At 42.8% G+C, this 13,419-nt stretch overlaps 1 protein-coding gene across 13 annotated transcripts in view; it reads left to right on the forward strand.

The window, feature by feature from the left end:
• LOC118401019 (F-actin-monooxygenase mical2b-like) overlaps positions 1 to 12,181 on the forward strand; it is a 90,829-nt gene extending 78,648 nt beyond the window's left edge. For 11 of the 13 annotated variants that reach the window (XM_035798138.2, XM_035798142.2, XM_035798141.2 and 8 more), the window contains 8 exons: positions 798 to 904; positions 1,043 to 1,811; positions 2,495 to 2,577; positions 4,601 to 4,696; positions 5,339 to 5,435; positions 8,483 to 8,588; positions 8,689 to 8,762; positions 8,892 to 12,181. In XM_035798138.2, the coding sequence (XP_035654031.1) occupies positions 798 to 904; positions 1,043 to 1,811; positions 2,495 to 2,577; positions 4,601 to 4,696; positions 5,339 to 5,435; positions 8,483 to 8,588; positions 8,689 to 8,762; positions 8,892 to 9,076 (1,517 nt within the window). In that variant the 3' untranslated portion in view covers positions 9,077 to 12,181. Of the gene's footprint in view, positions 1 to 797; positions 905 to 1,042; positions 1,812 to 2,494; positions 2,578 to 4,600; positions 4,697 to 5,338; positions 5,436 to 8,482; positions 8,589 to 8,688; positions 8,763 to 8,891 lie in introns of those variants that run through there. The other 2 variants (XM_035798139.2, XM_035798149.2) reach the window with 2 other exon arrangements.
• The last annotated feature ends 1,238 nt before the right edge of the window (positions 12,182 to 13,419 follow it).

Below are 13,419 nucleotides of genomic sequence, written 5' to 3' on the forward strand. Positions count from 1 at the left end.
GCATGTTATTGTGAATGCATCCGAGTTGTGTGTTCAGTCTGATCTACAGCGCTGTGTTGCTGTATGAGCTCTGATGAATGTAAGTTATCTATACTGAACAAAAATATAAACAACATGTAAAGTGTTGGTCTCAGGGTTCATGAGCTGAAATAAAAGATCCCGGAAATGTTCCATGCGCACAAAAAGTTACGTCTCTCCAATTTTGTGCACATATTTCTTTACATCCCTGTTCGTGAGCATTTCTCCTCTGCCAAGATAATCCATCCATCTGACAGGTGTTGCATATCAAGAAGTTGATTAAACAGCATGCTCATTACACTGGTGCACCTTGTGCGGGGGACAATAAAAGGCCACTCTAAAATGTGCAGTTTTGTCACACAACACAATGCCACAGATGTCTCAAGTTTTGAGGGAGGGTACAATTGGCATGCTGACTGCAGGAACTGGCAACAGCTCTGGTGGATGAGGTTTGAATGTTAATTTCTCTACCATAAGCCACCCCCAACGTCGTTTTAGAGAATTTGGCAGCACGTCCAACTGGCCTTGCAAACCACAGACGACGTGTAACCACGCTAGCCCAGGACCTCCACATCCGGCTTCTTCATCTGCGGGATCGTCTGAGACCCACCCATTGCTGCGCCCCTTCCCAGTCATGTGAAATCCATAGATTAGGGCCTAATGAATTTATTTCAATTGACTGATTTCCTTAAATGAACTGTAACTCAGTAAAATCGTTGAAATTGTTACATGGTGCGTTTATATTTTTGTTCAGTATATGTTGTACTCTACTCCTTTAGCTCTCCCTCTCATCCTGGTGAGGCACTTCTCACATGAAAACACTACAGAAAAAGAGGAGCCCATCATTGAAGAGGCCAACTTTGAATTCAACATGATTGAACCACCAGTAAAACACAAAATTCATACAGATATTCAACAATTTCCTATGTTATAGAAACATATCACATATAAACCTTATTGCAATTGAGCAATAAAACAATACTTTGGTACTGAGCAATAATAAAATACTTTGGCATTTTTTCAGCAGGTCTCCCATGATGGTCCTAAACTACCTCCAGATTCTCCGAATCAGAATCCATCGATGGGTAAAGAAGCGCCTCCTGTCACCAAAGTGCCACAGCTGGAGGAAGCAGTCGGCCCAAAGAAGAGGTTGACCCTGTCCCTGTCTGAGAAACAGAAGCTCCTAGACTGGAACCTGGTTACTCCAGAAGAGGCCCGAAGCCCTGGAGGAGGAGACCCATCCAAACACTCCAAACCTGGGGACCAGATCCTCCCATTGCCTCAGGTAGAGGCAGAGCCAGTCCCAGCTCAGGCCCAGCCGGCACCGTCCATGTTCCAGATTTGGGCAAATGCCTTCAGAAGGTCTTTTGGAGTACCAGGGACAACCACAGACTCCAACACAGTTGTGACCAGGAGGAACAACAACGGGCCCACCAAGCCCAGGCCTCTGTCTGACGGCGCCTTCAGCTTTAGCTCCCTGTTTGGGGCTACTGCCCAAAGCCAGGAGGCCGAACCAGTGGGAGTGGGTCAGAAGAGCCAGCCGACCCCACACCCACGCAAGGCATCCATGGGTGATAGACCCGCAGACCTGCCCATGCTACTGGACCAGGTGTCCCTAGGCAGCAACAAGTCTGTGGGATCCTTCACCACAGACAACATGGCCTCACTGCCGCCCAGGAGGCTCAACTTCTTCTCCTATCTTAGGCTGAAGAAGAGAGAGGGGCCGGAGAGCGTGGGAGCGGGGGTTCTGGAGAAGGACATCAGGACCATCCTGTCCAACATCAGGAACAAAGGTCAGGGGTCAGGAGGATGTGATGAGCATTATGATATGCTTCTACTCCTTTTCCGTCCGTGGCTACTAAATGCTACAATGCTATAATGAAATGCTATAAATTAGATTACAATATTAGCCTATACTTGGTGTTTAATGTCGATGGGTTTGGGTTTCTGAGCTTAAACTATTATGAATCTTTAGTTATAATAGAGACATGAGGGGTGCCATAGCAGAGGGTTTACACTAGGAGTTATCTGTAGGAGGAAGGGTTATGGTGGGTGCAGTTAAGCTTGGGAGGGGCTGAGTGCAGGGAAAACGGTCCCATGTGGCAGTACTGATAAGGGGAGAGAGCCATGGATAAGGGGGCCGAGGTCACGTTAAGGGAATTGGAACCGTTTATTGCCCGTATCACTTAGTTTCCTGCCTAGCAATAAAGATGCAGTGTTTTAGCGAGAAGGAGGAGACTCCACCCCAAGTGAGGTACATATACCACCACTATTATAACCATGTCTTTGTCGATTCAGCTGTTCGATCCTTTGGGAAGAATACACTTTGTTTAAGCTTTCATAGTGTCCGTCGAGTTCTTAGTCTGACAATTAGAACCTAACAATGTAAATCACATAGTTGAAGTGAGTGTACAACTACAGTTTGAAGACCACTGCTCCCAGTGTAATGCCCTTGTGTCGTCTCATCTATGCACAGCCTCCAGCGAACAGCAGAAGGATGAGTCCAACTCCTCAAGTGACGATGAGCTTGTCCCAGCCAAACCTTTGTCCCAGCCGAAGGTAAGGGCCCTCTTCCAATACTCTTACATTCATCATTCCTTCCTGCCTTTCTTGGAAGTAATCACTGATCGTGATGTTAAATAATGGGTGAAGGCAACAATCCATGTCACGTCAGATCCAGTGGCGGTCAGTGCCGTTTAAGATGAGGGAGGACCTTTTTTTTAATGAGCATGGCCTTGTTTCTATTACAGAATATTGGATGTCTGTCGTTCATAATCCATTCACCCAGTTCAATGTAACATCGATAGGTTTAGGCTACTACATGATCATTTTCCCTATACCCATCATGAGGTTGCTATAACCTAGCCTAAGAATTAACGTTTACAAGGTCGGTGCACACAGGTCGAGAGAAAAGGTGACAGACAGTGACACATGGACAGACAGTGACAAATTCAATACCACCTTGCACACTCTTACCTGCATCTAGCTTATCTAGGGTCATTAGTCCAACAGTTGCAAACGAGAGTTTCTATTGGACAAATCCAGGTATTTTTTTTTGCTTGCTTCCGTTTAAGAAATGTTTTTCAACAGAATTGGCAGAATGAATACAACCCAGTTCACATTCATAGCAGCTACGTTGTATTCCTTCTTGCATCTATGCCCTCTCCTCCTCTCACCTTTTCCCTTTGTTTGTGGACTTCAATGCACAACACATCAGCTGTATGTGACTAGGCAAAAAAAACTTTCCAAGCCAAACCATATCAAAACCGCTGCACACAACCTACATCGTTGACCCCATATTAGCTAAAGTAACCTCCTAGTCAAAATAGTTAATAGAACTAATACGTTAGTAGACCAGCTACAATCATGAGTTAACGTTAGTGTATAGTCAGTAAGCAGTTTAGCAGTTACACCGGCAGGCCCGGTGGCAATTAATACAACCAAAAGCTTACCTTGACTTGGAAGAGTTTCAGTGTTGTGTTGGATAGTCATAGCCAGCTAGCTAACATAGCATCCCTCTGTTTGAGCTGGGTGTTTGAATAGGCTAAACTAGATAGCTGCATTTGCTAAGTAAGTAAGTGAAACTGAAAGTGAGAAAAAAAATACTCTTGCTTCTCCTTCATTTTTCAATAAATGAATTTGTTGAAAACTGTTCAACTATTGTCTTTTTACCTCTGAGTCAACTACTCAACACATTTTTTTGCACTGCAGAGCTAGCTATAGCTGTAGCTTATGCTTTCAGTACCAGATTCATTCTCTGATCCTTTGATTGAGTGGACAACATGTCAGTTCATGCTCCAAGAGCTCTGATAGGTTGCAGGATGTCCTCCCGAAGTTGTCATAGTTACTGTGCAAGTCTATGGAAGGGGGAGAGGAACAATAGTCTCCTAGGTTTTGTATTGAAGTTAATGTACCAAGAGGAGGACAGACGCTAGCTGTCCTCTGTCTACACCATGGTGCTACCCTACAGAGTGCTGTTGAGGCTACTGTAGACCTTCATTGCAAAACAATGTGTTTTAATCAATCATTTAGTGGTGTGAATATATTTAGTATAGTTTTATCTAAAAAGGAGAACTTATTTAATGTTTTACAGTTTTTATTTTTATGAATTTCACTGAGGATGGTCCTCCCCTTCCTCCTCCGAGGAGCCTCCACTGGTCAGATCAGCGGTTAGATGCACCTCTCCTCAAGGCAGAGGATACAGAGTAGGCAGAAAGAGGCCGGTGGGGAACAGATAATCCATCCTCCATTAGAGAGTGATTATTGGGAAGGCTGAAAGGAGCACATCATGACCTGCTCGTATCACTTTACATACAGGGAGGAAATCCCACTCTGGTGTTGCAGTAGGTCTCGGCCATGGCTTCACCGCGTACACCCCACACCCTCTCATTTTGAGCACTGTTTTTTGCACTTCTCTGTTAGGAACAATCTCTGCTTCTTCCGCCAGGTCAGGATAAGTGCATGACTGATAAGATATCAGACTGTTGTGCACAGCAGACTAATAGTTGTGACTAAGAAAATAGGGTTCAACTCTGCTGTGAGGTAAGTGGTATGTGACACTGTCTTGCTGGTCTGTGTTTAGACCCATGGGAGCTCAGAGAGACAGAGGAGGAGGCAGGAGGAGACTGCGATTCAACAGGACAAGAGAGAGCAGCTGAAGAGACTCCACAGAGCCCAGGTACAGTAGAGCACATAAACAACAGAACAGCACTACCACACAAAGGGCTTCTGTGATCATTTGCCATTCGTTTACATGTTTTATAGACGGTTTGGTTGTTTAGCAACAAAACCGAGGCATGCACAACTATGGGGCAAACATATGGTTTGGCTTAGATTGCTGGCAACATGTAAGCTATATTTTGTCCCTGATGTTTATTGAAAACACAATGAGCACTTGTTGTCTCTCAAATACATCGTTACAGTTATTGGTGAGCTAGTTATCAAATTTGAGCATATTAGCATTGACATGAAATCAGTCAAAACACCTTACAACAAGACATGGTATCAATAACAAGATGAAAGGAGCCCATTACGATTCCCCACATGGTAGTTTATTGTCATTCTTGCTAACAATCTGGCCATCCAGTATCACAACAACATGCTGACTTCTGCCCGATGAAAGTGCGCACATAGTTTTTGTGGTATTGTCAACTAACCTATCTACATAGATTTTTTTTTCTGATACATTTGAATCACTCATGAAGTCTTCCACAAACGTATTTGATTTGTTGGGGAGATGAATGGAATATAAATATGATGTGTCGAGCTACATTGTGAGCCTGTCTTGGTTGATTCTGACCTGGTTGTTTATTGTGTGAAGGTCATACAGAGGCAGCTGGAGGAAGTGGGGGAGAAGCAGAAGGACCTGGAGGAGAGAGGGGTGACCATTGAGAAGGTCCTTCGAGGCGAATCCCCAGGTGAGCCACGCTGTGTCCTAACTGCATGTACTGTACCTTTGGCGAGTACTGTACATTTGTCATCCCATGCTATGCGGATTCCAACAGCTGCACCGTGTACAGTATGAGTGAAGTACATTAAAGTGTATCCGTTCAGTTGACGTATCTGACTCGTGGCCAGAGAATTTTATGGGTTTAGGAGAATGGATTGGAAGGGTCAAAATCAGAATGTTCAGTAAGTTGGTCGTCCTTGTCCTCGCATCAGAGATGCCTTATTCTCTGAAGGTACCACACAAAGACATGGCACGTGAAGACCGATATGAACAGAGAGCGGAGAAAGGCATGGCTGATAATGGAACTCTCTTCATCTTTGTTTGACCTCAGCCAAGAACATATAGCCGAGACATGTAAATACTGTATTCAGAAAGACCTATGCTCGTTCTAGTTGACGGGTTTCTGTGAGGTTTGAAAGTGGCAATGCTTCTCTAATCATTATTTCAATTTCCTTATCTAGAGTAGTCTACAGTCAGAACTACTCTGATGCCTTTGCTAGGAAAATATATAATAAAAATGGCACCAAATTATAGTCATTTGCATTCAAAATAACCTTAATAACCAAAATAACCTCAAGCTAAAATTGTTTTGAAATCACTACAGTGGCAATTGGCCTTGTGAAGAGAGGAAGGCGTTGGGAAAGCAACCCATGTTTCATTTCCACTGCACATCGTGATATACAAGTTAGCCATTAAAGACAGCCATTTTAGAATGAAAAACAGTCATTCCTTTTAACAAGTAATGTTTTTATACTGATAATCATAGTCCTCAAAGGTAAATTGTGTTTTGCCGGAATTGTAAATGGGATTTTCATACGTTTCTCAGAAATGTGTTTGTTCCTTCTGCACCCTCCAGATAAATAATTATTGGGAATTTAAGCATAGTTAGCTGTTACTTTTATTATCATTATATTAAATTAGATTACAGTGCATAAAAGCACGCAGAACTGAGTAATGCAATTGTTTCATCCACATTTTTTCCCTTCTATTCTCAAATGGAAAGCACATTTTTGTGTAAACTCACGTTTCGTTCAATAGTCAGGCTCTATGTTAAAAGCCTCCACTGAATGACTGAGTGTATCTTGTCTAAGTACCATTTGAGACAGATACATTAACAGGCAGGCTCCTCTCAGTACAATGAATGACCTTGCAAATTCTGATTCTAAAACTACACAGAGATATTCTCTTGTGATGTGGCCGTCATTGTGCAGATGTTTTTGCTTTGTTTGGATAATTGCATTATAGCGAAGGGCTCTTGGCTCAATAGACTCTTTGTTCATGTACGTTATTAACGTACTCCAAATGGATAGAAAGAGGGCAGGGGTAGTTGTCAGACAATGACAAGTTTATGTGCATGGCAAGATTCTGAGTTTGAAAAAGGAACACAAAGTTTAGACTTTGTATCTGACTCTCTTCAATCAAAAATGAATCAATAGATGTTTGCAGGGGTATTTGGAGGCAAGGGTCACAGTGCTCTACAGTATGTGGCAATGGTAGAGAAGGCGTTTCCTCTTAACTTTCTGACAACAAAGACGGCATAATGTTCCAGAAGATTTAGAAAAGGAATGAGGAGCTGTCGTTCAATCAAACACACTCTTCTAATGGGTCTAATATGTCATATCTGTAGTTAATTTAAATCTCCGTGCTTAGTAGCTTTGACATATAAATCAATTGCTCCAGATCCAGTCACCCACTAACTTGTTTAAATGACACACTAGTATGGAGAATGTGCTTAAGCAGTTTAAATAAATACCTTTAGCCTGTTGTCTACGGGTTACACTTTCATGCTATTACATTTTCAAAAGTTAACTCTTTCACCTCTGATAGTTACGACGGTCCATTATAAAGTGCTTTATGAAGTCGCTAGCGTTAGTATTTGGCCGTTCCACGAAGTGATTGGCTTTTGATATTTTAAGTAGAAATTGTGGACCAATATTGAATTTTAAAAGTCGGTTATATGAAGTCCCCTTTACTTTAGACCCCATGGAGGATTCAATCAATCAGATTTTTTCATCTGAAAAAGGACAAAACCCACTGGGCACAGATGTCAGTTCAACGTCTATTCCATGTTTGTTCAATGTAATTTCATTGAAATGACGTGGGAACAATGTTGATTCAACCAGTGCTGAAGTGCCAAAAAAGCTGAGGTTCCAAAATTCACATTTTGACATGTCCCTCCATGTGACCTTCCAGGAAGGTTTTAACTCACTTAACCCCAACATTTCTCCGTGTTCACCTTCAATTTTGAATATTATTATTTATTTCAAGTGATTAGTGATTCATTTATGTCTGTCCCTCATTTTAAGGTCAACTCTGTTACATGAACTGAACTCGTTTATTAATATGGTGAAACTATTCATATTTTGATACGTTTTTCAAAAGAAACCTTGAACATCTAATAGAAAAATCATAGTGTAAAAGTAGGTGAGCTGGTTCTGCTCTTTTCGGCCATTTGCTGGTGTTTTGTGGTGGAAAACTGAGCAGGTCGATCATAACATGTCAACCCTGTTACTCATAAATAGACAGGCTAGAAATGTTTCAACAATAAATACAAATTGTGAAGCTTGCGTTCAATTGCCACTCCCTGTTCCACACAACAAGCTTTCAATCCCTTTGTGACAGGGGGATTTATGGCTGATTTAAGATGAAATCGTCAACCCTGTTACTTTATTTGGCACTTAATAGGCACTTTCTATATTCATGTACATGTTTTATTTATTGAGATGGGGAGAACATGTTTTATGAAGATGAACGTGTGCTCTCTATTACAGAAAATCTAGCATCCCCCCACCACCAAGTTATACTTCTCAAAAGGCACCGAATTGATGGAATGACCCATTTACGTTATCGGCTCATGTACAGTTGGACGATTACTATGTCCGTCTACTGTATAACCTTGTGACAGGGAGCTTATTAGTCGACCTTGGACGTAATGAGGAATGAAGAAACAGGAAGATCAAACTTCTATATGGGGTTGGGGTAACTGATTGTGACCTTGCTCTCTCCCACGATCAGACAAAGGTGATGGTCTCTCTGATGAGCACGAGCTCCTTCAAACGTGGTTCAAGCTGGTCCTGGAGAAGAACAGACTGGCACGCTATGAGGAGGAGCTGGTCATATTGTAAGTAGGAAACGAGGAGAGGCACAGTGCATTCTCAGATAGTGTGACCGCCTTATGGAGTGAAGAGTGTTCGAAAATGGGTTGTCTTGTCTGTTGTTAGTGCTCAGGAACTCGAGCTGGAGGACAGACAGAGTCAACTACAGATGGATCTACGGTGCAGGATGTCCATAGACGGTATGGGTCACATACTGTGTAATTGTAGCGTAGTACTGTGCAATTGTAGTGTGCAGCTGTTACACATTCTGTACTTACCACTGTTATACGTTTGCGCCGCTGCCCTTTATCCGCTGTGGCCCTTTGCAGATTCCAGGAAGAGCTCCAGTGAGCTGGCGGAGGAACAGGAGATGCTGACGGAGATCATGGAGGTGGTGGAGAGGAGAGACACTCTGGTCAGCCTGCTGGAGGAGCAGCGGCTGCAGGAGAGAGCTGAGGACAGAGACCCGGAGAGCCTGGTACTGTCTAGAGGCTACCAGTTCCACTGGACCTGAAAAGAATCAGCCCTCTGGGGCAGGGAAAAGGCTACAGAACCATGCAGCTCCACAGGCAGAAGAGACAAGTGACTTGACTACTAGTGACTACCTTACTGGATTTGGCCGCACGTGGCATGATGACCCTTTTGAATATGTATATCAATTTGACTTGTCAATTCCTACTTGAGGACCACACCTCTTATGGACCTGAGGGTTGTACATTTTTTTATTTTTTTTATTTTACCTTTATTTAACTAGGCAAGTCAGTTAAGAACAAATTCTTATTTTCAATGACGGCCTAGGAACAGTGGGTTAACTGCCTGTTCAGGGGCAGAACGACAGATTTGTGTTTGTTTAGGCTAGTCTCCCGAGACAGCCTTCAGAGATTACTGTATGCCTTACCAAGAAAACCTTAATGTTATGCAGCCTTATAAATATAATAATATAGAACACTTTTCAGTTGCACTGGAAAGCACTTATAAACACTACAGAAACCCATAGATTCAGCCTATCAAATGTGTTTTCCCTCTCAAAGAAAAATATTGCCTATGTACAGTACCAGTCAAAGGTTTGGACACCTACTCATTCCAGGGTTTTTCTTTATTTTGACTCTTTTCTACATAATCGTGAAGACATAAACTATGAAATAACACATAGAATTTGAGATTTGAGATTCTTCAAAGTATTCACCCTTTGCCTTGATGACAGCTTTGCACACGCGCTTGGCATTCTCTCAACCAACTTCACCTGGAATGCTTTTCCAACAGTCTTGGAGGAGTTCCCAGGTCGGGTGACAGTGGAGGCCAGGTAATCTGATGCAGCACTCCATCACTCTCCTTCTTGGTCAAATAGCCCTTACACAGCCTGGAGGTGTGTTGGGTCATTGTCCTGTTGAAAAACAAATGATAGCCGAACTAAGCTCAAACCAGGTGGGATGGCGTATCGCTGCAGAATGCTGTGCAGCCATGCTGGTTAAGTGTGCCTTGAATTCGAAATAAATCACTGACAGTGTCACCAGCAAAGCACCTCCACACCATCACACCTCCTCCATGCTTCACTGCAGGAACCACACATGCAGAGATCATCCATCTCACAAAGACACAGTGGTTTGAACCAAAAGTCTCTAATTTGGACTCATCAGACCAAAGGACAGATTTCCACCGGTCTAATGTTTGACTGCACTTGAAGAAACTTTCAAAGTTCTTGACATTTTCTGAATTGACTGACCTTCATGTCTTAAAGTAATGATGGACTGTAATTGCTCTTCGCTTATTTGAGCTGTTCTTGCCATAATATAGACTTGGTATTTTACCAAATAGGGCTATCCTCTGTATACCACCCCTACCTTGTCACAACACAACTGATAGGCTCAAACGCATTAAGAAGGAAATAAATTCCACAAATTAACTTTTAACAAGGCACGCATGTTAATTGAAATGCATTCCAGGTCACTACATCATGAAGCTGGTTGAGAGAATGCCAAAAGTGTGCAAAGCTGTCATCAAGGCAAAGGGTGGCTACTTTGAAGAATCTCAAATATGATTTATTTTTAATTTGTTTAACATTTTTTTGGTTACTACATGATTCCATATGTGTTATTTCATAGTTTTTATGTCTTCAGTATTATTCTACAATGTAGCAAATGTTAAAAATAAAGAATAACCCTTAAATTAGTAGGTGTGTCCAAACCTTTGACTGGTACTGTATATATATCTCCATTCATTCTTGAAGAATATAACTTAGAAATGCCTCATGATCTTAGTTAAACTGTCACACTCCATAAGAACCCAAAATATAAGCTTGTTTTTCTCCTTTAAAAAATGTAAATGTAAACTAACACTGTATAACCTCATAACATGGCTAAAACAATCATGTTGATATCATGGATGGTCAGTCCTTGCATCCATAGCTCTGTCTGTTATTCTGAGAGTGGTTACATTTCTCCAGGCCTATCGCTCAGCTTTTTACCAAAACAGAGGTGGGATGGCTGTTTATTTATTGTTTCACTGTGGATTTGCCCTTTTAACAGCTGCATATTATCAAGATATCAAAGTGTTGCCAACAAAAAAGTGAAACAATAGGCCTATAGCAAATGATGCATATGGTATTCATTTTTCACATGTAAATAGCACTTTTCAGTAATGCTCAAACCAAGCAATTCCATGAGAGCAGCATTTATTTTTCAACTCGAATCAATGAGCCTAATCAGTCCTCCATGACAACAAAATCATAAACAGAGTAGGGCTGGCTAATAAATCCTTTGTTTTGGAGTTATGCTCAGGTAAATCAATTTGGCAAATCTATACTTCCATATTTCCAAGTCCTATTCTTGAAGATCAAGGGGTATAACATTTATTGGAATGATTGGAATTCTGATAAACTTTGGTTTTTAATGTAAAGATATAATTTAATAGTAGAACGTGATGGGTTAGAAGAAGCCTACATAACCAACCCATAAAGTAAAATTTAACATCCATATATGACCAGCTATGTAAAATTTAACATTGATTTATCCTGCAATAGATGTGGTTCAATTGGTAACATACATTTTTGTCTTCTTCTAATGCCTCTTAAGGGGAAAGTCATCTAAAATTAATCGAATGTAATCAGATTACGTTACTGAGTTTGGGTAATCCAAAAGTTATGTTACTGATTACAATTTTGGACAGGTAACTAATAGATTACATTTAGGAAGTAACTTACCCAAACCTACCCTGAGTGCCGCAGCGGTCTAAGGCACTGTATCTCAGTGCTAGAGGTGTCACTACAGATCCTGGTTCGATCCCGGGCTGTATCACAACCGGCCATGATCGGGAGTGCCATGGGGCGCCGCACAATTGTCTCAGCGTTGTTATGGGAGGGTTTGGCTGGTGTAGGCCGTCATTGTAAATAAGAATTTGTTCTGAACTGGCTTCACCTAGATAAATAAAAATGTATTTTAAAAAAACCTTGGCAAAGGGTGGCTACTTTGAAGAATCTCAAATATAAAATATATTTTGATGTGTTTAACACTTTTTTAATTATTACTGCATGATTCCTTGTGTGTTATTTCATAGTTTTGATGTCTTCACTATTATTCTACAATGTAGAAAATAGCAAAATAAATAAAAACCCTTGAATGAGTATGTGTGTCCAAACTCTGGTACTGTTAGTAGGGGTAAAGTGAATAGGCAACAGGATAGATAATAAACAGTAGAAGCACGTATCTGATGAGTCAAAAGAGTTAGTGCAAAAAAGGTCATTGCAAATTGTCCTGGTAGCTATTTGGTAACTATTTAGAAGTCTCATGGCTTGGGGGTAGAGCTATTTAGGGTATTGTTGGCTCCAGACTTTGTCTTGCTGTGCGGTAGCAGAAAGAACAGTCTATGACTTGGGTAGCTGGAGTCTTTGACAATTTTTAGGGCCTTCTTTTGACATTACCTGGAATAGAGTAAGAGGTCCTGGATGGTAGGGAGCTAGGCCCCAGTAATGTACTGGGCTGTATGCGCTACCCTCTGTAGCGCCTTGCGGTCGAATGCCAAGCAGTTCCCAGGAAACATAACCCCATTGGCCTCATGTGGACAGGGGCTAGCCCACAAAAAGCCATAACAAGTCCACACCTACCAAATACGGGCTATCCTAGCATGGGCCAGCCCACAGCCATCCCACATCAGCCCAACACGGTTCATCCCAACACTGGCTAGTCTAAACCAAACCCAGCACGGGCTAGCCCACACCAAACCCAGCACGGGCTATCCCACACCAAACCCAGCATGGGCTATCCCACACCAAACCCAGCACGGGCTATCCCACACCAAACCCAGCAAGGGCTATCCCACACCAAACCCAGCACGGGCTATCCCACACCAAACCCAGCACGGGCTATCCCACACCAAACCCAGCACGGGCTATCCCACACCAAACCCAGCACGGGCTATCCCACACCAAACCCAGCACGGGCTATCCCACACCAAGCCCAGCACGGGCTATCCCACAACAAACACAGCACGGGCTATCCCACAACAAACACAGCACGGGCTATCCCACACCAAGCCCAGCACGGGCTATCCCACACCAAGCCCAGCACGGGCTATCCCACACCAAGCCCAGCACGGGCTATCCCACACCAAGCCCAGCACGGGCTATCCCACACCAAGCCCAGCACGGGCTATCCCACACCAAGCCCAGCACGGGCTATCCCACACCAAACCCAGCACGGGCTATCCCACACCAAACCCAGCACGGGCTATCCCACACCAAGCCCAGCACGGGCTATCCCACACCAAACCCAGCACGGGCTATCCCACACCAAGCCCAGCACGGGCTATCCCACACCAAGCCCAGCACGGGCTATCCCACACCAAGCCCAGCACGGGCTATCC

This window comes from Oncorhynchus keta, chromosome 22, assembly GCF_023373465.1.
Source record: "Oncorhynchus keta strain PuntledgeMale-10-30-2019 chromosome 22, Oket_V2, whole genome shotgun sequence".
NCBI classification, from domain to species: domain Eukaryota; kingdom Metazoa; phylum Chordata; class Actinopteri; order Salmoniformes; family Salmonidae; genus Oncorhynchus; species Oncorhynchus keta.